At 37.8% G+C, this 24,784-nt stretch overlaps 3 protein-coding genes across 3 annotated transcripts; 2 read left to right on the top strand and 1 right to left on the bottom strand.

The window, feature by feature from the left end:
- The first annotated feature begins 10,083 nt into the window (after positions 1–10,083).
- Positions 10,084–11,553, top strand: LOC128298382 (odorant receptor 67d-like). The gene is made up of 5 exons (XM_053034134.1): positions 10,084–10,365; positions 10,426–11,043; positions 11,110–11,199; positions 11,272–11,424; positions 11,500–11,553. Exons 1-5 carry the CDS (start codon positions 10,084–10,086, stop codon positions 11,551–11,553), a joined length of 1,197 nt encoding a protein of 398 aa, XP_052890094.1.
- Positions 11,554–14,287: 2,734 nt separating this feature from the next.
- LOC128298510 (proton-coupled amino acid transporter-like protein CG1139) lies at positions 14,288–15,945 on the top strand. Its single transcript, XM_053034265.1, has 6 exons — positions 14,288–14,391; positions 14,457–14,607; positions 14,676–14,797; positions 14,862–15,182; positions 15,244–15,456; positions 15,534–15,945. The coding sequence occupies exons 1-6, from the start codon at positions 14,288–14,290 to the stop codon at positions 15,943–15,945; spliced, it is 1,323 nt and encodes a 440-aa protein (XP_052890225.1).
- Positions 15,946–17,394: 1,449 nt separating this feature from the next.
- LOC128296836 (organic cation transporter protein) lies at positions 17,395–23,021 on the bottom strand. The gene is made up of 2 exons (XM_053032336.1): positions 22,599–23,021; positions 17,395–19,115 (listed from the first exon to the last, which is right to left on the bottom strand). The coding sequence occupies exons 1-2, from the start codon at positions 22,639–22,641 to the stop codon at positions 17,485–17,487; spliced, it is 1,674 nt and encodes a 557-aa protein (XP_052888296.1). The 5' UTR covers positions 22,642–23,021; the 3' UTR covers positions 17,395–17,484.
- Between the last annotated feature and the right edge of the window lie 1,763 nt (positions 23,022–24,784).

Here is a 24,784-nt window from a genome sequence, read left to right on the forward strand (position 1 = left end):
TATATTAGTACGCAAACGAATTTTCCTTTTTTTAGCATGCGATGTGCGGAAGTACGCTTCGACAACTGTGGCAGCTGTAGTGGGTAATGTTGTGCAATGTACTACAAAAGACTTTTAATTAATGCTTGAAAATTGTTATGCACAGGAAAATGGGATTTATGTAGTGATTTAACATAGGTATTTCATGTCCGGTGGTACAATTTACAACAATTTGCAAAATAATTACAGCTGAACAGAAAGAATCTGCCGTCTAGAAAAAAAAAACCACTGAAACGATTTGCTCGATATGAATGCGCCTTTATGTTTCTTTGAAGAAAATATGATGGAATTTTCCAACGGCCCACAACAAGGTCGAATGGTAAATTCGTGGCCCATATACCACCTCGTAAGCCCTTCCTCGGATGAGGACCTTCCAGGAAAGGACAACCGTTTACCAATACCAGGCCGAGAGATCGAAAACCAAGCGAACGAGCAAGGCAAACGCACGAGTGGGTAATTAATTGTGACCTTAATTTGGTACGCAGACGGAAGAGCAGGAATCAACATGTTCCCTGTCCGACGATTCCGTTCGTTAATGGCAATACAAAACCCGGCTGGAAGGCGCTTCTTTCTTTTATAGCTATTGATTTTCCTTCGGTCGACGCGCGGAAGCAATAAAACTACGGCGAACAGCGCCAGTTAACTTATCTCCTTAAAACTACAATAAATGTTTTTGCTGGTGTTTGACTTGACCAAAGACCGGCCCATTAAGCGAGGCGTGCAGCGAATAATGGAAAATAAACTTCCTACGGGGCGGACTTCGTTTTTGCAAATGTTGGGCTTTGGTTATTTTACCGACGGCGTCAGCGAAGAGCAAATCTAGAGCTCAAAAAGGATACCTAGGTGTCAAACGGTCGCTTAACAGTGACAAACGGTACGGTACCGTCGGTCGCCTTTGTTCGCGTTGATACAAATATTCGGCAAAGTGACGGTTGCACGCTTCACTGCAAAATGTGGCTCGTGCAAAATTGTTTAAGCTACCACGTTCCAGAAACAAAAAAAACCAGCTCGTGTAGATCGCGAGCTGTAAAGGAATTTTTCATATCAGTGGAGCAGAAATATGCATCGCCTTTACGCCTAACGCACAGCTTAAATTCAGCATTGGATATGGAACAGAACGAAGATACTTCAAAGTATAAAATGGATAAACATAAACACACACCCACACAGTGACAGGTTGATTTTGGACGAAGGAAATGTGTCTGGAAACGGTTCCAAGTAATTTTAGAATGTGAGTTTTTGCACGGCTATTGTGTTGAAGAACCGGTGCATTCGTTTGAATCTTTTTTTTTGCAGATACATTCCTGGAATTCGATGTTTTTCATTGTCACTTGTTAAATTTAGTTAGAAAACAGCCTGTAGTCGTTGTTGGGTGATACAATTATAAAATCTCTATGAAAAACCTAAAAAAAACCGGACTATATTTGACATCCTGTGATAAAATAAACCTAAAAATTTCAATATCACTAGAACCATTTTTGCAATCATTTGTACAGCATACTGGACTGTACTGGCTCTGTAAAGAAGCGAAAAAAACAACGAAAATGTTTCGTCTTTCGTCTATTATTCGTGCAAAAATGAATGAAAAATCCCGACAGAAGAAATTAATTATGCAAGCTGCTCAGCGGGAATGCATTATTGCCAGTTAAGCTCCGCCGGTCATATCGGCCAACAGTTTGCCCTGACGGAGCAACGTTACCGAGCGTGCATGATGAATGTCCATCGGACACGTTGAAGGAAGAAAGAAATAATCGATATTTCCTGTGGTCAGCTCGTCAGCTTCAAGACGGCGCGTGTTTGTATTATTAATTAATTCCCGGTTTTACGGCAATGTAATAAAAACGTTCTTTTATGATTTGTACTGCACGATGTTTGTAAAAAGTGAAAGTCTTTGTAAAAAAAAAATAGATCCATAGTGGAAAAAGCGATGGGCAAGTAAAAATGGTAACACGAACGAGTTATTAATGGTGGAGAGATAAAAAAAACACTCAGGAATCTATTAACTGAAGAAGGCTTTATGGAAAATTTCTTCATGACTGTGTAAAAGAGATGTTCCTTGAAAGGGAAATATGTAAAATATGCTCATTTGTAAATAGGTGTGTTTTAAAAGATGAACATGGAATTGGTTTATATTAATAAAAAAACTATGTATCAATGATCAATAATTACGTAAACCAGAAGATCGAGTAACAACTGCAATGAAGTGCAAATATTTTTTGTTTAAAACACCGGTTGGTTGTTGTATTACTCTTTATTGTTTAAAGCATATCCATGGAACTATCAAACAACATACATTCCACGATGTTGATCGTGCTTTGCAGCGAATAGTGAGTTATTCATGCAGCCATGTATGGCACCATGCTTAGAAAGAGCAGAATGAGTTCATGGGTTGAGTTTAGACTCCGAATATTGATCCGTCTGAATATTGAACGAGAACCTGGTCCCAAACGGATGCTTGACATATGATGCCGGAAATGTTATTGCTCTGCAAACGATGGTTGATTTATACCAGCGTTCAGATGACCATGTTGTGCAAAGTAGCTACTATCTAATAAGCTTCGAGCGACAGCCGGCATCAACTATGCATTATAAATGCAGAAGGTAAATTGAGTTTGACGTAGCAATGTGTTGGGATGTGCCATTTCCCAAACGTGTCCTAGGTACGTTACGAAAATGAGCATTTGAAACCTTTTTTACCATTTTAGTTAGCAACGCGTGTTTAGCTGAAGCATCAATACATCCCGTGCATTCGTTACTCAGTAAAAGCTGTAATTTGCTTATTTAAACTTTTGTACTGTACTTTAATGTTGAAAATGATAGGTTTTGTTCGGACCCTGAACTAACTAATGGTATACCATTCAGAGTTCGAGGTACGTTGATGCTATCCTTAATGATTGCACATAGCGATTAGCAGTAACGTGTTCACCACACCCGAACTAATTGCTGCTCTGCATTTACAACGAAACATCACATTAGGAAAAACATTCGTAGCTTTGGTATGGCAAAGTTCTGTTCATACTCTGTACCAATAATGGAAACACTATATCAATTTGTAGCAAGTGTACTATTATGGGAAAGACTCACGCTAGTTTCCTTCCATCGGGAATTGTCATAACTTCAATATTTAGGGGATCATTCTAATAAGTAGCTAACATATTATTGTTAATTGCTGCATTCTATGCAATAATATTAACTAGTATTACCTATTTATTTATTAAAAGCATGGTAATTATAAAGTATATCGTTGCTCCATGCTGTATTTTACCAGTTCAGCGATGACATGTTGGAAATTGTCATAATATGTTAACATATTACATGTGTAAAACTGATCAGAAGCTTTCTTCGAAAGATTTTGGTTGTTATAGATGTATTATGCGTTTTATTAATATTTAATTTAAAGCCTGAAAAAAAAACAAAAAAAAATGTAAAACTGTATAAACTGTGTAACATAAAAGAAACTGTACATGTACCGCTAAAGGAAAGACTAAAATCCGATCCATTGTATAAAAAAGTTGAACATTATTTTCTGTCTTTCTTGGCTTCAACAAAGCACAGCATTGTACATTACGCTGTGTAACAATAGAAAAAAATACGAAGGAACAAGAAATCCCAATGACAGCATTGTGGCGTAAAGTTGAATAATGTTCTTTATTGCAAATTTGCCCAAAAACTTGTGACAAAAACCACACTTGTCCATGTGAGGTATTGGATAACAAATCGATCGTTTTGTTCTTAAAGTAGTTAAACGAAGCTATCGGTAACAAACACCAGACCGTTTTGTCAGTGAATAATGTAACAAAGCACACACATATTTATTCAAATTTAAATACGTGTTTTTATCGTTTAGCAGCGCAAACAACCCTTTTCATGCGTTGCAACGTACCAATGGAACGGTTTTCGTGCGGATGCATCTTTAATGTTCAGTTCTTTTCAAACAGCTTTTCTTGTTTGTCTGACCCATTTCCGTCAATCATTCAACGTCATGCAGACTTGCTACCTGCAAGTTTCTTTCAAACGATTACTGTGCAGAGTACGAACCTAGAATATCACAAGCGCACGAACCCACTAGCTACTGATTTGTGATTTTACTAATTTCCTTTTTGAAAGTTTCAAATGTATGGGATGTTGTTCGATGTTTCTTTTTATTGTTTGTATTTGTAATTATTACTAGATCTGTTTCACTTGCACCAGTAGTCTGCGAAACTCACATTACTGCGATTGACTCACACTATAAAAATGTATTAAGTAAATAAGTTTTGTGAAATTAATTTTTAATATTGTTTAAGGCTATTTGCTTTGTTTATTCACATTACTTGCCTTTTTTAAGTTAGATTAGAGCGTATTCAGAATCGAAATGTTAAACGGAAGTTTTTTTTTTACTTTTTGTATTTGTTTGTAAACGTTTTTCATATGGTTTGGTATCAGTAGTCTAACATATTTTCAAGTATAAAACAAAAAATAACATTGTTATTCCTCGTGACGCCTGTCAAATTTACATGTGATTTGGTAAATTTGTGCATATTTCGAACCAAACTATCATTACCTAAGACTATTAGTAAAGTGAGTGTGAGCACATTAACTTCGATTAGTAACTTACTCAACGTGCTAGCATGAAGATACTCTGTCAAGAGGGCTAATTATAATTGATGTAGGTTGGTCAGACTCGCTACAGCGCACTGGAGCTTGCACCCATCTTTTTCTGCACGGTAAACTTTGCTTTCGTCCCACGAGAATGATGATAGTTCTGTTAGTCGTTAGTGCTGAAGAGTGCTTTTCAGCGAAGTAATTAATGTATCTTTTAGGGACGTACTTACAATTCATACGACAGAGTTTTCAATGAGCTCTCAGTAAAGTGCAATATCCATGGATGCTTAAAAAACAGAAAAAAATCATACTATCATACTATCATATTTTTACATGAAGTTGACGCATTAAAAAATGTGTAAAATTAAGCACTATTTTCTCAAATATATGCTTATTTGTACGGGTATGTCGGCCTCATGGATGTTATGTCGACCTCATGGATGAAATGTTTAAAATAGCAACATTTTAAATAAGTCCATAACTTATTACTTTAATGACTAATTTCTTATTTGGATGAAGTCAAACTATTTAAATAAATCTTTCGTCTGTTTTTATGTTTTTTTTAACTATAACAAAAATAACAAGAGGGTGTAAAAATCTCATAGTCATAATCTGTGTGTATTTTAGCAATTAATAATGAATATTTTCAGTTATACTAATCAACTGTCACTAACAGCGGCGGATCAAACGGTAGGCGGAGTAGGCGGTCGCCTAGGGTCTCGTCGTGTTGGGGGCCCCAAACAATTTGTGCCGATTGTGCGATTTTTGGAAATTTAACAGCAGAGTTAATTTATAGCAAAAAAAATAATTGAAAAGATAAAAAATTGATCGAAAATATCTTCCTGGGTTATATAAAACATTTGTTTCTATATAATTAATTAAATGCAAAGAAAAATATCGACTTTGTGACTTTAAAGTATAAACGAAATTGCACCAGGACCAGGACACTAATTTTCCCGTTAATCGAGAAAAATTTCTTCGAAGACTACCAGTTTCCGAATGTATAGTACCAGGAGAGCATCCACGGAAGAGGTAGCACCTAGTATAGCAATTTTGGTCGAAAACCGCCGAAAAGTATGCAATATTTCAACACTAACTTTCCCGTTGGTGGAGAAAAATTTCTTCGAAAATTACCAGTTTCCGACTGTATAGTACCAGGAGAGCATCCACGGAAGAGGTAGCTCCTGGTACTGCGCCGTAAGGTATGCAATGTTTATACACGAACTTTGCAACCAACTTGCAATGCAATGCGCCGTAAGGTATGCAATGTTTATACACTAACTTTGCAACCAACTTACAATGCAAGTTTGGTGCATGCAAGAAACTTGCAAGATGGCGCCCAAATTCGTACTTGCATGCAACAAACTTGCATGCAAGTTTTTGCATGCAATTTCTTGCATGAAAACTTGCATGCAAGTTTGCATGCAAGGTTGCATGCAAGCTTGCATGCAAGTTTGTATGCAAGTTCTTGCATGCAAACTTGCATGCAAACTTGCATGCAAGAACTTGCATACAAACATGCATGCAAGAACTTGCATACAAACTTGCATGCAAGCTTGCATGCAACCTTGCATGCACACTTGCATGCAAGTTTGTTGCATGCAAGTACGAATTTGGGCGCCATCTTGCAAGTTTCTTGCATGCACCAAACTTGCATTGTAAGTTGGTTGCAAAGTTAGTGTATAAACATTGCATACCTTACGGCGCAGTACCAGGAGCTACCTCTTCCGTGGATGCTCTCCTGGTACTATACAGTCGGAAACTGGTAGTTTTCGAAGAAATTTTTCTCCACCAACGGGAAAGTTAGTGTTGAAATATTGCATACTTTTCGGCGGTTTTCGACCAAAATTGCTGTACTAGGTGCTACCTCTTCCGTGGATGCTCTCCTGGTATCGGCAATCTGTTCAGTTCAGTTCAGTTCAGTTCAGTTCAGTTTTATTTACATATGTTAAGAATTACAAATTCAGTTTTAGATTTCAATATAGGTTTGGACTTTTCTAGTCCTTTACACAATATATTGGTTTTAACTAACTATACTTCATGACATGTCATGTACCAGCTTATCTTTTGAATTTCAATACCGCAGGGAAAACTCAGAAAAAAACCCTGGTCACATTGATGTATCGGCAATCTGAAATTAGCTGGTTTGTATGGAATTTCGTAGCAGCCGACGGGAAGTTTGAGCGTGATGTAGGATGCTTTCCGTTTCATCCATCTTCCTTACACTAGCGATCGCTCTCACGGGTTTGATAGTATGCATTGCAATAGTGATGGGCAAATTTATTCCACACTGCAGGTGCCACCTCTTGAAAAACATGTTTTTCTGGTATCGCAAATCTGAAAACAATTGTGTTGTTCATGGTCTTAAACATCAACATGAGTAAAACAGGTTTCTAAGAAATTTCTCTGATTGTTACCGTAAAGTAAACCGATTGAAAACTGTACCTTGGGCGAAAAATCGTAGAAGGCGTTGGACTACTCAGGATTCGTAAATGTACGGAAATCGTAAAAAATGTGCTCCAAGTAGTGGCGTTATGGATCTCCTTAGCGCATACAAACGTTTATATATAGACTAGCTTACTAGGCCTGTTTACAGGGCTGCGCAACAGAACTCTGAGGTGTACGCAAGGGGGCTTTCTTTCCGAGACTTTGCTGGTGTTGCTAAATCATGTTTTAAGTACACCTCCCTAACACCGATAATGTCGTAACAAAATTATAGGCAAAAATTCCGCCCTGGGCCTCCAAGGGGATTGATCCTCCACTGGTCACTAAAGTAAAGAATGGTTTAGTGATATACAGTCTTCAGAATTCCAAACAACATATAGCAAATCCCAACATTATCCAAAACTAAAATTTTAAACATGTAAATGTCTATGCTGAAGACATATTATAGCCGTAAATGGGTCTCTTGTCTTAAGTAACTTCTAATACAAAAATAAGAATGCAAAATACAAATATTGCATATTAATATTGTAAATGTTGGAGTTATCGACAAACTATGCAAATTTAGGGTGAGGCTACACCCGCTATACAGTAGTCCTAGTTTAAAACATTCGTTTTAAATCTGAAAAACCAAACCGATTTGATCCACAAAAGATTAATATCTCAGACAATACAACATTTAAGACAGACGGACTGAAATTTTATTTCTAATGTTTATTTCAACGTTTACCTATTCTGCATGAGGTGGAACAGCAAGCGACGAAAGAATTTTTTTTCCTGTGCATAAAGGTTGTTCATTCATGTAAACTGATACAGTACAGTGCAGCGCTGATTTAATGAGAAAAAAAATCATTTTACATTCCAACGGTTTCGTGACAAACCCCAAATTGAGGATTGTTATTTCTAAAAATACATTTAAAACATTTACCAGTCATAAAGAAGATATTCAATGCAAAACCAACCACGAATGAATATTTGTTATTTTAAACGGCCATTGCATGTTCATATTAGTAAACCTAATTAAATTGGTGCACACGAAATATTGGGATGAAACTAAATAGAAAATATATCAAACCTTCCAAAATAGTCCAGTATGCTAATGAATGTTTTGTTTTGTTATATTTTGTTGGTTCTCATGCTAACCCAAACAAGCATCTTCATTAGGGTGTTAAGGAAATCCTAATTTCACCAAAAAGGTCACTTGGTCGGATGTTGGGCATCATAAAACTTTTATCATGATCTCAATTCAAATTGCTCATGTTTTATTCAAAACAATCCCGAGCGTTTAAACACCATCATTTTTCGGTTTACCAGACATATTTTCATGTAGTTATTTACTAGCATGTTTTATATAAATCATTTGGAAAAATGTGCAAAAATTATATTAGTTGCTTGTGAACTACCTACAAGACTTTATATATTTCCTCGTAAATTAATTAGTCACGACTAAGGTTAAGGCACACTCACGGATAGGTTATCTTAATTAAATTATTAATGAAATATAATATGCACTTTCCGGAAAGAAACAAACTACCTGTACTAGTTGTACGCAAATATATGTTTCAGCAGAAGAAGAAAAAAACATACAATAATGTTTAATATCTTCAATCTATTAAAGGGGAACAAACACTGGTATTCTTTTACTTACTATGCCGCACAACTTTGGGCAGGATATTTCAAGCAATGAACTTCGGAGTTATGGATGAAATCTGAACAAAGCAAAATTTCCACTATGTAGCTGCTGCAAATAACCGAGCTAAGCCCTTAATTTGATCCGGTCGGGTCCATGTCGCATTGGGGCAGAAAATTTAATAAACCTGTTTTGTTTTCGGTACATAGCTTAATGATGTGAATCTAGTACATCTAATACAACTTTTTACCTGTTTACCTGTTTACCTTTTTCACAAAGAAGGTGGTGTAAAATTTAAACTACGAACGAAGTTTTTTAAGTTAATAAGGCCCTATAAAGTTAATAAATAATCACCAACGAAGAGCCTGATAGTTATGCTACTAACGGTAGGTTGGATAATAGATCTCAAAAGTAAGTAAGGGTGGATAATAATCAAAAAAGGCTTGTAATGAAATGCCGAACCCTTTAAGAAATGATAAGAAGCAGATCCATTGTTTACAATACATACTTAAGACTAAACCATTCCACCCAGTGTATGCATGAATGAACCTTGCATCTATCCGAATCCGGGAACACCAATAGAAGTGCATTTCATGATATCATGTATATTTATTAATATCATAATCGTGTTTGGACACTCACTCGCATACACTATTCCACTGGGACGACAGGCACTTAGCATATCAGTTTTTGGCATGTTTTAATATGTTGTTTGCCATACACACACAAATGATGGCTAGCAGCTTTTATCTCGAGTCGTAAACGATGTACCATAAAAGTGTCGTACAGCACCATAACAATCTGTTATTTTCCTTTTGCCACGAAATCCTTCCATAAGATGAAGGTAAGGATCAATGATATTTTCCACATTTGCTTTTATGCTCATCGAACTAAACGGTAATTCCAGATAGACAGATTCTCTCCAGTGGATTCATATTTGGCTGGAAGGTTCATACTTTGAACGTCATAAAATTCAAATATATTGGCAAATTACACGCGATACTAGATCTCAATAGGCTCAAGTACACGGTGGATTTTATAACATGTAACCATTTTATGTCTATTGAGAATAGTGCATGTGTTAAATGTTAAAAAAAGCTTGTTGGTAGATATACAAGCAGTTTTCTTTATTACATCGATGGTTTTACAACATCGATGCCAAATGATATTATTTGCTGAATTATAGAATATAAAATACAAGCTGGTTTAGCTTTCAGAAGCTGCCTTTAATTAACACCCTACCCAACACCCTGTTGAATGGGAAAATTTGCATCTGGTGTCTTGTAAAACCAATTAAATTGTCAAACGAATTATTCAATGACCACTGATTTGCATATCTTCTGCGGTATAAATAAACCTTCCCCATTTGGAAGTGGAATCAGTTCGTCATGGAGTATATACGCGTATTGAAGAAATATCGCTTTTTCCACTACTCAGCGACCAATCCATTGGAAGCCAGCATGTATCTTACTACCGGCATTGAGACGTTCAACAAATCGATGGGAGTATCGTTTTTCAAGCGCAAACATTCTTTTATAAACTTTTTGTTCATCTTCGGTATAAGCAACTTGGTGCTATACGTTGTGAGCTTGCTGAAATCGGCATACTTTGCGCGACACGAGATGACGAAGCTCATGTACTGTATAGCCACATTCGGGTTTTGCTGTCAGGTAACAAAATGGTAGCATGGTTTCATGTACTTTCACAATATCATCTTACAATCTTTGCAGGCCATTACGAAAATTTACTGTTTCATCATAACTCGTCATCATGTAATTGATCTCTATGAGAACAATCTGCGCTACTATCAAGATATGATGAACCAAAGTAACACTGTGAAGCGAGTTTTGTGTGATAACGCCAGCCTGATTTATATCGTTATCAAAGGAACTGTTTTAGTATACCTCATTTTGGTTATCATTGCGATGACAATACCGGGGATTTCTTCAATATTTCTGGCAGATCAAATTCTACCATTTGGTTTCACCGTACCTTTTATCAATGTCGATACATTTGCTGGATACATATTGAACTATATCATCCAAACCATAATGGCTATCTACTATTGGATCATAACGGTCGGGTCGGATATTACTACCATCTACAATCTGTTAACTGCCAACGGACAACTGGACGTGCTGATGACGATCACAGAGGAACTGGACGAGCAGCTCGAGCGTAACGATTGCCCTGAGAATATTCGTAAGAAAATAATTGAGATCGTGAATCAGCATCAACATCATCGATCATATTTGCAGCAGCTAGTAGACTTTTTGAATCCGTATCACTGTGTTACTCTTGGTTCAACAGTCCCAACGATGGTCATTTCTGTTCTTGGATTAATTCTGGTGAGTTGGTGCTCTTTTTTCATGCTTAAAAGCCTAGAACGGATCCCTTTTTGTATCTTTTCTTAGCTGGATTGGTATCCAGGTGCTGTGATTATGTTTCTGGGTTCTGTTCAAATGTTTTACATTTGTTTTCTTGGTACAAGCCTTGAAATCAAGGTATGAGTCGCATATGTTAGTGTTTTGGTTTTCCTTTATTATTTTACTATTGTTTACGGTATCCTATTACAGACCGATGCTCTGACGCTGAAGGTCGGTGCAATCCATTGGGACAAACTTTCCATTCAAGATATGAAGTATATGAATTTGGTGTTAGCATTGACACAGAAACCGAAGCTGCTGGAAGTGATCACGTTACCGTTGGACATAACTGCATTTCTAAAAGTATTGATTAACATGGAAGTTTTTACGCTAGAATCATGGTTTGCTATATTGTTTTATATGTTTGTACATTTTCAGATACATAAGTTAATCTACTCTCTAATTATGATGTTGGAAAACACTAAGGAATGAAAACTATTCACAAAACCATATTTGTTTTAATTCAAAGACATTAGCACTCAAACTTTTGAAACAGCGCTATATGCAAATAGGCATTGAGCACAAGGTGATATAAACTATTAGACATTTTCTTACCGTTTTTGTAAACCGTAGAAAATAAATTAGACATTGTTGATGACATAACATGTTGTTTTTGGTAGTTAAATGTTTATGATTTGTACTACATTGCATATACCTTAAAAATAATAGTAGAAATTCGAATAAAACGGTCGAGTACTTTTAGCTACAGAGGATTTGTGTAACTTATTTCTAATGTTGCATACCATGGATAAATGTACACAACACAGAACATTGGATTCATAAAGAAAAGACTTTTTAACGGCCAATCAATCAGTAAAATTATGTATTGATTAGTATAATCAATAATCGGAAATCATTGCGCTGACCATTGAGCTACACTTGAGTATTATTAACGCAAAGAGGTTTTAATTAAAACTTGCATCTCTTAATTCATCACAGCATTTTTTTTTCGCACTAAAATTTCAGAATTACTCTGGATAACCTAGCTCTTCTAGCTAAGGTATTCGTTGATTGCGTTGTTCGTGTCAAATATTACGATTGGAATGATCTAATTAGTTACTTTCGTTAGTTCTAATCGAGTTAGTGTCGATCTAATCGTGCAAAGGCCGATGTTATTAAACTTTAATCATACGATTCAATTCTCTTAATAACCTCTGGTGTTTTGTTTAATAGTGCACGAATTATTGCTAATCCACATTTTAGAACTTTTTGTTTTTTTGCTAATTTTTTAATGACGCTATGACTCAGTAACATTTTTTTTATATTTTAGAAATGTTCAAAACGCTTATTAATGCCTGTAAAACGTAGTTTGTCAACGAACTTAAAGTAACCAACAATATTTCCATATTTATTCGTTCTCCAGTGTCTGGCAGTATTTGTGTATTTGATGATGATGTGATCTGATGGTTGGGAAAAATGCATAGCGTCCTCTACATCTGAAATATAGCAAGTTGAGAAACAGCTATGAAATATTTCATTGAAATAATTCACATTTAAAATGTAAACAAGTTTTCTTCGGAATTGAGACACTTTTTTTTATTATCGTTAGAACGGCCAGGCCGTATATCTTCAAATTGAGACACTAAAGACATTTAATTTGTTTAACCGTAATGTTAATGACTCAATTCACACCCTGATAAAACATACCCCATACATTTTGTACGGGAAACAAAAATTTTTCATGCTGAAACTTTGATTACTTCAGTTGTATTGATAATTAAAATGTTTTAATTGGAATATAAAAGCGGACATTAGTTAGGTTTCTAAAACTGATCACGTTTTATTTTGTGTTAAGTAAACTATTACCGTATTGCCGTACCTCCTCCAAACCGCCGGCAAACCGTGTACTCCGCCGTTCCTTATAACGTTCTATATTTACTCAATAATCTGAAACAAAACTTAGTGAAACAGGCCGCTATGTTCCTTCTGTAATTTAGCTCTGTGATTATATGAGGTTTAAAGACATGAGCGACACCGGTCTTCACACAGGACTAAAATCCCGTAAGCGGGACTGACTATCCGGCTACAGGTAAATAAAGACAAGGTATGCTACAAATTGCAGGCCTTCACCTCTAGAGGTTATTGTAGTAAAGAAGAATATAGGCCATGAAATAATGACCTACAGAAACCGCAGGATAAATTACTGAAACACTAATTCTCTTTCTGTTTTTGAACTTTACGCACTTTACTAATTTATTATACCACAAACTGCAGTTGTTATTTAAGTAAAACACCTATATATTAATAAAATAACAATTTGTATCGTCTATTCAAAAAGTTGAGTTATATAAGTTGAGTACAAAATACATATATGCATACATGCATACAAAATACTAAATATAATTTTAAAATTCTAATTACTCGGTGATTATAAACAATATTGATGTCATCTTTTGTATAGCAAGTATTATTTTTTTTATTTTAATTACAACCGCATATACTAAAGATTCAAGACTAAAACTGTATGTTCCCCATACAAAATGTATGGGTCACACTGGTATAAAGGATGTAGGGAAAAAGGGTAAGAAAAGAACAACGTTACCAATACCAAACAAATAATTCGCAATGCTAATTATCTTAACCCCACCGTTAACCGTTAGTATTTTCTGGAAAAAAAATTTAATTTACAGAAGGTACATGAACAAATTGATAGTTATTTTATTTCAATTAAAAGTTATTCAAGTATGAAAATGAAAATCATACCCGAGTATCCGGTTGTAGCGGATACATTTAAAACTGAGTACTTTTCTAATTTCAACAAGTAGGAAATACTCAACCTACAACAATCTATATACCTTCACATTATTTGAAATCCAAATAACACCAAAATAGTTCCAACATCTTTTGATATCCGACTCTTCAATTAATTGCTAAAAATGAACACAATCGTTTGACGAACCAAATGATAACTACTTGTTGGTATTTTACTACTGTTCCATTGATTGATTGTTGCTGGTTCATCAATGCTTTGACCGCTGGTTACACTGCACGTTACACCTCAGTTAATCTAAGAAATAAAATTGTATCTCTCTGTCTCAAGCAGTATCTTGTAGAATGGTTATCGTTCGGTCGATAGACTCATTTGATTAGTCAAAAGGCGAACGTTGAGACCTACGCACAAGGTTTGGCGTCGTGTAGCTTAGTTTAGTGTGTTAACGATCTAAATATGGCAACCATCTCGAAGGAAACACTAACCGAGCTCGGAGCTGAAGAAGAAACTCAAGAGGACTATGATCCTTACAAGCATCGAACAATCAGCAAGCCCAACTCGTGAGTGATTCTCATTAGTATTGTGTTTCATATTAGCTAGATGTATGCAACTGTGTTTCTTACAGCACGTTCGGTACATTCATACACGTTATGAAGGGTGCAATGGGCGTTGGAATTCTATCGATGCCATTTGCTATTCGAAATGGAGGGCTGATATTTGGAGTTATCGGCACGTTTCTGCTGGGAATGCTCTACTCGCACTGTGTGCATTTGTTGGTGAGTTTGACGTAAGTAAATATAAGTGTAATAGTACGACTAATATTTCGTTCCGTTTCCGACGGTAGGTTGACACCGCATATAAGATTTGTAAACGAGACCGAGTACCGATGCTGAGCTTCGCACAAACTGTTGATAGAGCCTGTGCTTTAGGTTCGCCCAAAATGCGTCCGATGGGTAAAATATTAAAGTGAGTTCAGAATATCACATTAAGCCGTAGCGCACAATAATTGTTTCGTGTTGTTTTATTACAGGAATATAGTCGATTATTTCCTGATGATACCGATATCATCCATGATCTATATGGTGTTCGTCGGCTCCACCATACATGACGTTATCAATGCCCGTACAGATCTGGATTGGGACGTTCGAATCTATATTCTGTTGGCCGCAATACCAGCGATAGGAATAACCCAGGTCAGGGAAATTAAATACCTCGTGCCATTCTCGGCAATAGCGACGACTCTGATCTTCGCAAACGTTGTCATTTCCTTGTACTATATCTTCAAAGAACCACTATCGTTCGACGATCGGGATCTATTTCCTACGTTCGATTCATTAACAACATTTCTCGGGTACGTAAAAATACAAAAGAGTTGCCTTCGTGTAGCTAATTTCATTCTTCTATTACTTTAGCGCCGCGTATTTCGCATTCGATGCAACATCGCTCATTTTCCCCGTCTCCAATCAGATGAAACATCCCGAACACTACCTCGGATGTCCGGGAATAGTGAACGTCAATAACTTATGCCTAGCTATTTTGTACTGCTTTATCGGTGTGGTCGGCTACCTTCGTTATGGCGACAAAATTCAGGGATCAATTACTCTAAACTTTCCTCAAGAAGAAGAGTATGTTCACTAAGATTGAATTATTAACAAAACTGAATATGTTTCAAGGTACTTACTATTCTTATGCTTCATTGCAGTCTAGCGATGGTTATACAAATTCTTTCTGCGGTTGCAATCCTGTTCTCGATTGGCATCTTTTTCTACGTTCCCATTGAAACCATTTGGCGAAGGATTCATAATCGGGTGCCACAAAGATGGCACACTGCCACTCAGACGCTGATACGATTGCTGTACCTTGTGGGTATCGTTGGAATTGCTTGCGGTGTTCCGGATATTGGTACTTTCGTTGGGTTTATTGGTGCCGTTTTCAACCCCATCCTTGCCCTTTGGCTTCCGATTATTGTAGATACAATTTACCGTTGGCCGAGTGACTTTGGATGGATGAAATGGCGGTTGGTTAAAAACGGTCTAATGGCCGTGTTTGGAATGTTTCTTTTAATTACGGGCACTATTTCTAGTGTGGAAGATATAATCGATTTGTACAAATAGTGGTGTGTTCCCAAAATAAATGATTTTTTGTCTAAAATTGGATTTGCTTAATCATTAAGGTTAAATAAATTCATCCACCTCCACTACCCATCAACTACATAGAGTAACAAAAAATATTCTACATAACAGACAAAGCAGGAAATCAACTGATTTAGTCTTACTCGATACTGAAAAAGAATTTGATTCTATTTGGCACCACGGCAAACTCATTAGATTAAACTTCCCAGAGTATGTAATCTATATTACAGATTGGTTTATTTCAAATCGTACCAATAAGGTGCACATTGCTAACTTCACATCAAACCCTACAGTACCTCGAAAAAGCGTTTTGTCCCCTTTGTTATTCAACATATACACATCAAATATCCCAATCATGCGTAAGTGTGTACCTTATTTTTACGCAGATGATATCACATTATCATCATCTCCAAAAAATTCCAAATACGGTGGTAAAAATAGTTAATACGGGTCTTGATAAATATTACTAATACTGCAAGAAATAGAAACTAAAACTAAACGGCTCAAAATCTGAAGCCATATTCTTCACCAGATATACTAGCTCCCGTAAATTACCTAGAAATGAAGTAAAATTTAATGAAAACAAAATTGTATGGAAAAACTGCAATACATACTTAGGAGTTTTTCTCGATAGAAGGTTGACTTATATAAACATGGAAAATTTAACCGAAAAATATTCAGAACCCTGCACTTCTTCCTCAACAGAAAATCGAAACTTGATTTCAGTAACAAATTACGACTGTACAAATCATTATTCTGCCCAATAATTACCTATGCATCACCAGTGTGGTCAAATTGTGCATTCGTACATAAATTAAAATTACAAAGATCCCAAAACTAATTTTTGAAAGCCATTCTTAAAGTCCCCTATTGGTATAAAACGTCTACACTTCACTCGAAATGTAACATCCCAGATTTATGGTTTTCTTCGTATGTAAATTAGACATACATTAACGCAGAGTAGAAAGCAAATGGTCTTACTACATTTTTTTTTTGCTGAACGACGTATTCCGTATAATCTTTGATAGATCTGGAGTCTCTCAAATAACATACCGTCTGAAATCTTGCAACAGACCAAGAGCCTCCTGTCATATAAGAGCAGTCAAAATGTTCTTTAAGAATGTGGTTAAGAATATTGTGTAAATACTATAATAAGTGTACTTATTCACCACCTAATACGGTGCTCATGCTGTGACGATCCGAATTCAGTTTCAACTGAATTCAATAATCCGATCTAACCATGTATTTCATATACAACACTGATAATTGAGTACTACATTTTGATTGAAAATGACCAGCTTACGGCTGCATACAGACGTAAGATTATAACCTATCATGGCGGGGTTCAGCACAAACCTTTAGGTCATCATTAACTTTACATAATATATTAAGAATAGTACAGGGATATTAAAACACGTTTAGTGACCTTTACATGTTGTATTTAAGGTCCATCTGATTCTGACATAACTAATCCAATCGCTACGCTTCTCTTATCTCAAATCTTAACAGTAGGTACATATTTTATCGACTGTTTTTCCTTAAAGGCACCATTTGCTGCGGAGGTGGAAAGTCTTCTGTATGCGTTTTATTACGTCCCATACAACTTGAAAAAGCGGTGTCCCCACGGCCAAAGTTTTCCCCGTCCATCAAGCTTTGTGGCATTGGTTTACCCATGGTTTCGGGTAGAAATAGAACCCAAGTACCGGAAACCAACGATATTACCCCAAAGATCACGGCCGGGATCTTGGGATCGAACGAATCGAGCAGTGTGATCATAGGCGTGAGTGCACCCGCCAGACGAGCACACATCGATCCAAGACCCATGGCAGAGTTCCGGACAACGGTGGGAAACAGCTCGGCAGAGTAGTTATAGATGACGGCAAACGAACCAGCAATGAACAGCTTTCCGAACATAACTATCGACGTCGATTCGGTGCTGCCTCGTGTCAGATACGCAGCTACGATGCAACAAATACCACCGACAATCATGAGCGAGCTGGTGATCGAGCGCCGACCGAGCTTGTCGAGCAAGTAGCTGATTGAGATGTAGCTTGGGAACTCTACCAGACCCATCAGGAACAGAATCAGGAACGGATTTCCGCTCAGCTTGCCGGCGCTCAGCGAAAGACCATAATATGTGATTGAGTTTGCAAACCAGCAAAGACACACGTTCAGTGTCATTTTACGCAGGTTAGGCGTTTTAAATAGATCACCGAGACCGGCGGAGGTGGCTCCCGATTCCTCGGTGTATGCAGTTTTGTCCTCTACGAGGTAGTACTCCTTATCGACGTTCATACCACGGCCATTCATGCGAACAGCTCGGTCAACAATATTTACCGCTTCTCGTTTGCGTCCCTGCATCCACAGCCAACGAGGTGACTCATCCATTATCCACCAGTGTGCTACCAGCAGTAAACCATGCAAGCCATACACGACTTGCAAGATCATCCGGTCAGGAATCAGAGCGCCCCAAGCGGCTACCAGCATAATACCACCGGCAAACGCCCCCTGGAAGGAGATACCGCATGGTGTCCGCTTACTTGGCCCAACCAGTTCCATCGTCAAGACGAATCCTGTAATGTAACTTCCAGCACTGCCAAATATGCCGTACAGATACCGCAGCACCAGGAACGAAATATACTCTGGTGTGAAGGCGACGGCAACTCCCAGTATCAGTTGCATTAGTGCCGACCAGCAAAAAACTTTCTTGCGGCCAATCTTATCAGCCAATCCGCCCAACCATACGGCACCGGTGAACACGCCCAGCATGTAGATCGTCTGTCCGAGGGCTCCCATCCAACGCTTGTCACATACCAGGTTCCATTCCATAGTTCGCGATGACTGGTAATAGGTGTTGTTGTACACGTACGAACTACATGAAATGGTCGTACTGTTGTCTGTTATGATTGGATCGTACATCAGGCAAGACTCAAGCTCTCCATCTGCGTTGAGAGGGATGTAGCTTGTCAACTGACTGAAGGATGGCAGGACTGTCCCATTGGCAGTTGCGGAAGCCGAATCCAATGCTTCTACGTAACAACGATGCTCTGGTACTGCAGCAACTGTCACCAGTGATAGCATGTGCAGACCAGCGGTTACAGCGGCAAGAAGGTGGAGCACAAATTGGAATGCTTGGTACCGGCCAAAGTCACCTGTGAAGTGAGAAGGGTAAAGATCAAATTCAAATTAGTATAGACAACGATATGTATTTAACAGATGGAAAACTGGCACGACCGCATGGTTGTAACTATAAACCTTGTTTCTAGCCTGTTTAATTACATTACAAATTGCACGAGCTACGAGTTCATCCGAACTCGCAAAGTAAACTCGCTATTTCCTTGTTCTGTATCCTGCAACATTTGCATCAATTATCAGCATGTTTATTAATCATGCGGCCATATTTGAATTCAAACTCTGAGAACACTGTTATCAAATAATTCAGATCATAATAAAAGTAACATAAATGAACATGACATGAATTTGATAAAATCAAATCGTTCTGTTAAACACTAGCTTTGTCAAACGTTTCTTGGGCTTTACGATTCTTGCAAATGTCGTTGTGTAGTGTAAAATGATTGTGTAAGTCTATAACATGTGTACCAATAAATAAACTTTTATTGTACTTTATTATACGTTTATTACGAATGTATAAAAATGACCAATGTGCCCAAATGAATGAATGTGCTATAAATGACCAATAAATAAATCAATCATAAATGAATCAGGATGATTCACCTTGAATTCGAAATTGAACGGCGGTATTTTTAGCGCTAAAAAAACTTTAACGGTATAAAATCCGAGATATTTTGATCTTGTTTCGGGGTTGCTTAAGCAGAATATATTTTTTTATCCTGTAACGTCCGCGTTACTGGCCTTAGTAAAATCAATCCGGCTTTTATACAGGTAACCATTTTTAATTCCACTGTGCACCGAAATATGGAATATGAGAATCGCAAATTAACTGGTTCAAAAAGCCAAGAAAATTTTAAAAAAACTTCATAACTTACTTTTTCGGAGAATTAAATGTCTTCAAACGAATGTGAATTGTATATTAGATTAGTTATCTTTAGTTATAAGCAATACAGCCTGGCCGTTCTTCTTGAATCAAGAAAAAACAAGTAATTGTAGTACGAATAACCTTCAATTGCAATGGAAATTCAATGAACAGACGTAACTGCACATTCTTGACCTCCTTGATAATTGCAATTATAGCTTGATTGGATAATTGAACAAGAGCCAACATCTAGTAAAACAAAAGCTCAAGTAAGCACAATTATCTCGACAAAATGTAAGAGGTTTTGTATGTTAAATAATGTACCCAAATTAATTGTGTTTCAATTTGCGATATAAGCAGTCAAATTTCCTCTTTACACTAAATTATTGCTCATCTAATCTGACATGTTCATACGTCAGTTTTGTTTACTATTTAAACGCTGTGATAATAAACCATCGCCGTATATTGATCAACGAAACTTTACGCTTGCAATGCATGTCAAGTAAACATTGTAGAGATCAAACTAAATTTTAACACACAATTTGCTACAGAAAAGAGTGTTAAACATTTGTAGCCATGGTGCCAACTGCCAGGAACCCACAGTTCACTGTCGCAACAGAGCAGTTAACAATTCTATTGATTTCCGCTATTAACATGTTGTCACTAAGTACGTCACCGATATCATTTGCTCAACGACCGACACTCACAGCAGACAGAACAGTGAAAAAAATACCCAAGAACAACCGATCGGGCGGATCGTTTCGCCAAAATTTGCTATCGTAAAACTCAATTAGTATCAATTGAAGAGCTCGCAGATCGTCAGAGTAGCGCGTGCTTGACAATGTTGTACTGCTGGCGCCGAATTTACGCTAATTGAAACGCGTACGCCTTTTGAAGAATGGTACGATATGAAGTAATACACCCGATCGTTAGCATGCGGACCAATGTTTCCGATCTTGATAAACGATCAATCATCAACAGGAAGAACAAAAAACATAATTATCTACCATGAATGCCTTTTTCCCGTCGCTGGTGGTCTTTCGATCTTCAAGCTAATGACATTGAGCTGCTGTAACATACAAAAATCTAAACCACTTCAAATGACTAGCCCTCAATTAAACCTGTCTGAAAGGGGGTGGTAGAATCTAGTTTGTGACCACAAATCAAGCTACCAGTTCGTGTTTGTTTGGTTTTCCCCTGGGCGTAGACTGTTGTTCTCACTAGCGATCGCAGGTTGAGTAACGACACATTTATGGTAATGTTAAATCAATAGCTCGTTTATACATCGTATAATAATCGTGGTCATGCGTGGTCTTGCATTCAACGCTATCAGCCGGTGATTGAGAGATAAGACAGCGTTACCTATCCATGTGGCGGTTCCATTCGAGGACAGATAATTTCCACCATATTCATCATTGCTTACCGATGCCATTCTGTCGTGCGTAAACCAGTGCTATACGCGATCACACTCAAAAGCTCGAAGTTAGCAGCTCTGTATTTACAGTCATCATCTCGTAAGAAGCGATTCAATTACAATCACAGGCGGTAGTTATATGTGAGCATCGGACTGTCAAAATTGATAGCCTTATCGCTTATTGACTGGACTTTTGACCACTGTCCGTACAAAGTGATGATGTTTGTTAGGAAATACCATCCAAGAAGCTATACTATTACGATCGCTAGTAGAATGTAATAGTTTCTAATCGAGGTAGTTCATCAACATGGTATTATTCCTTTAAAAAAAGAATTAAGGGATTCACAACATTTCATTCTTGATGCCTGGAACGGTAGACTAAGCAAAACGACCGTTCTTTATGAATAAAAAATGGAAGATTAGACAGAGTATCACCCGTTCGCAAGACTGACTACCCAGCCAGAAATGGCGGGCTTAGACCTCTTGAGGTTATTGTGCCGCCAAAGAAGACAGAGCATTTCACGGTTGATTCGAAACATTCAGAAAACTTCATATGCCTTGCACGATCGATATTGATAGCATTTAAGTCGATGGGGATTCCTCGAACGTAACCAACGTGGTGATTTTTCTACATTAGGTGAATTTACACTGCCTGATGACTTATTTACCAGTTTATGTTTATTCATCGTTTCCGTTATTCACACTGTTTAAACTGTACCGAGTGTTACTTTAATGTGCTGTGATTTTTTTTTGTAAGAGTTAAGATTAATAAATAAACTACGTTCAACGAAAGTGTTACAGTCTTGTTTGTCACTTGCAGGCACTATTCAAAGGAAACGGAATGCTGGAATGCTTGTAAGGCGTCCTTCGTGGCGTGGCTGCTTCACAATGATCACGCATGACAGAGTTTCTCAAGGTTAAAACACACTGAAGAATCTACCGAAACCATTGCGACTGCACAATGCCACGTTTGCTTTGATTATTTGAAATGAATTCTCTGCGCATGTAGCTACGTTGGTCGCTTGGTGTGGTGCGATGAGAGCTGTGCTTAAAGTGGTTCTGCTGCAGGCTTTCTTTATACAGTCATTTTTAATCGCCGGAGGGCACTGGAGTTGAGCACTCGATTTCACTTTCAAATTGATCGCACATTTCAAACCGTCGCCCAATTTCAATCCCCAGCCACACACACGCACACTACACACACCCGACTGAACTAACTCCACTTACCAAGCAATCCCATCAGCTCCTCCAGTTTTTGATCGACAGCCATCGTCGTCGTTGGGAAAAGGGATGTGTGCTCCTAGCGAACAGCGTACGTCTGCGCACGGAGTCTCGTTGCGAACTGATGCGAGAGATTCTGCAGAAAAAAGGTAACGCCGTCGTTGCCGGGAAGCGTAGCGCGATTCGCGTGTTGGTGCGCGTCAAGAACGCTCGTAAGGGTCAATTCGCGGTTTGCCTTTGCTGCTGTCCGTTAGCGAGCCGCGATGTGAGATTGTGTCGTCACCGTGCGCACTCGCGTTGATAGTTGATCGTGTGGCTGTGTGGCGTCACTGTTGTGAAGCAAAACTTTCGCATTAAGCGTACGAGGGCGTACGCGTAGTGGAGGATTCCTTTCGCCGGCTATCGGACACACACGCGGTTTTCACACACATAATCGGTTTCTGTTTGCTGCGAAGCTCGGCGGAAACTCGAACTGAGGCGTATGGGCAACGTCACGAGGCCCGAACCTTGTGTACCAGCTGGAAGTGCAATGTGGGGCGATGAGCGTGCTTTTGGATGCAGCTATGAATGCAAACCAGGTGTTAATTTATTCGAACGTAATTTCGCGCTAATGGGCTTTAAGTGATCATTTTCGTTTTTCATCCATGATTGCAACCATGGTGATTGTTTTAATGATTAAAATACATATGCGTGATGAATCTTGAAATGAATTTATTAATATCTAATGCCAAACCACGGAAGGTCAAGTTAAGGAAAACAATTTATGCAGCAAATTTGCATATTTAATTATTTTCAATGTTAAGTGATTTTTTTAACTTAATTTTTAATGTGAATAAAGTATGCAAATAAAAATTTTTAGCTGATTTATATTAAACTTTATTTAGTTATTTTTATGATTTATTACTACATTTTGCTGGAATTAAGTGTATTTAAATTGTTCGAACATAGAAACCGGCATAAAGACAAAGTTGTTACAGAATAAATAAGAATCTATCACTGTCAGGTCATGAGTTTTCCCACAACGCTCTAGTAACGCCTCTGTTCGGACGTTTTGTCCACTTGATCGAAACTAACGACACCTCATCGGGCGGCGTTGAACCGAAACCAAGATCGTGCGGCGTAAACACATAAAGCATGTCACTGCCGCGCTAAACGCCGCCGAACACGATCGACAGCGTTTACAAACAATTCTATTCTGACCATAGTGTGACAAAGTAAAAAGGGACGGATAAACTTTCTTTGCGTCCACTTGGCACGGGAGAAGGGTGTAACGCCCGAGTTTTGGGTTCAACTTGCAGTTGGTTGCAGAATGAACTACGATGCATTTGTACAACGCCGGTCGTCGGTTTTCATTGTTTCACAAACCGGTTGTCGAGCGGCGTTAATGAGCCATTGATGTTGTTTTTTTTTCTCCTTTTTTATGGCCTAAGAAACCTATGCTCAAAACGTTGTACGGTATTGTGCTACAAAGAGAATGCTACTAATAATCGCAAAAAAATGAACATTCACAAACAAGAGCACAAATAACCACACTTGCTGGCACGTGACTAACCTGTTTCTGACCTTGTACGATCATTTTGGGCACGATTTTAGTGTAATGCTCGCTACCTTTTTGGTGAATGTCAGTAAAGTGGAGCAACCGCTTAAAAATTGGAAAGCAATAGTCACACTTCGCACACACCTCCTTTAGCCTAAGCTATGTTACCTTTCTTCTACCAGTCTTAAACAGAGGCTTGGATAAAATTACAATGATTTAGAACAAAATGTGCTGCTCTATGTGAAATACTCATTTTTATTTGAATGATTTTTATTGAATCACAGCAGAAAAGTTTATAAATAAAAGCAAAACAATTCTAACGCAGCCAAGCTAGAGTTACCAGGAGCGGCCCCACGATAGCATCGGTACAAAATCCCGGCCGGACCAATACAGTCCTGCGTATTCCAATTCAGAAATCATCAAGGTCATGGAAGGATAAAACACAACGGGGTCTTAGATAATAAGTTTGTGTATACAAGTTTGTATGAGGATCTTGACTATCAGCCCGATGCTGGGTTTATCTTATTCTTAACACATATCTTCATAGCTTAACACGTCAAGAATGTTTTAAGCGAGTATAAACATTGTCTATCCATCCAGATAAAAGATTCACTTTGGGGTTGTCCATATGTGTCTTGCACACGTAACTCCAAAC

Source organism: Anopheles moucheti, chromosome 2 (assembly GCF_943734755.1).
Source record: "Anopheles moucheti chromosome 2, idAnoMoucSN_F20_07, whole genome shotgun sequence".
In the NCBI taxonomy this organism is placed as follows: domain Eukaryota; kingdom Metazoa; phylum Arthropoda; class Insecta; order Diptera; family Culicidae; genus Anopheles; species Anopheles moucheti.

Excerpts from the sequence above, each read along its gene's own strand:
- LOC128298382 (XM_053034134.1), top strand. The coding sequence starts at position 10,084 with ATGGAGTATATACGCGTATTGAAGAAATATCGCTTTTTCCACTACTCA. Across the intron at positions 10,366-10,425 it reads CATTCGGGTTTTGCTGTCAG|GCCATTACGAAAATTTACTG; the intron begins GTAACAAAATGG and ends CAATCTTTGCAG. Across the intron at positions 11,044-11,109 it reads CTGTTCTTGGATTAATTCTG|CTGGATTGGTATCCAGGTGC; the intron begins GTGAGTTGGTGC and ends ATCTTTTCTTAG.
- LOC128298510 (XM_053034265.1), top strand. The coding sequence starts at position 14,288 with ATGGCAACCATCTCGAAGGAAACACTAACCGAGCTCGGAGCTGAAGAA. Across the intron at positions 14,392-14,456 it reads ACAATCAGCAAGCCCAACTC|CACGTTCGGTACATTCATAC; the intron begins GTGAGTGATTCT and ends TGTTTCTTACAG. Across the intron at positions 15,457-15,533 it reads AACTTTCCTCAAGAAGAAGA|TCTAGCGATGGTTATACAAA; the intron begins GTATGTTCACTA and ends GCTTCATTGCAG.
- LOC128296836 (XM_053032336.1), bottom strand. The coding sequence starts at position 22,641 with ATGGCTGTCGATCAAAAACTGGAGGAGCTGATGGGATTGCTTG. Across the intron at positions 19,116-22,598 it reads GGAGCTGATGGGATTGCTTG|GTGACTTTGGCCGGTACCAA; the intron begins GTAAGTGGAGTT and ends CTCACTTCACAG.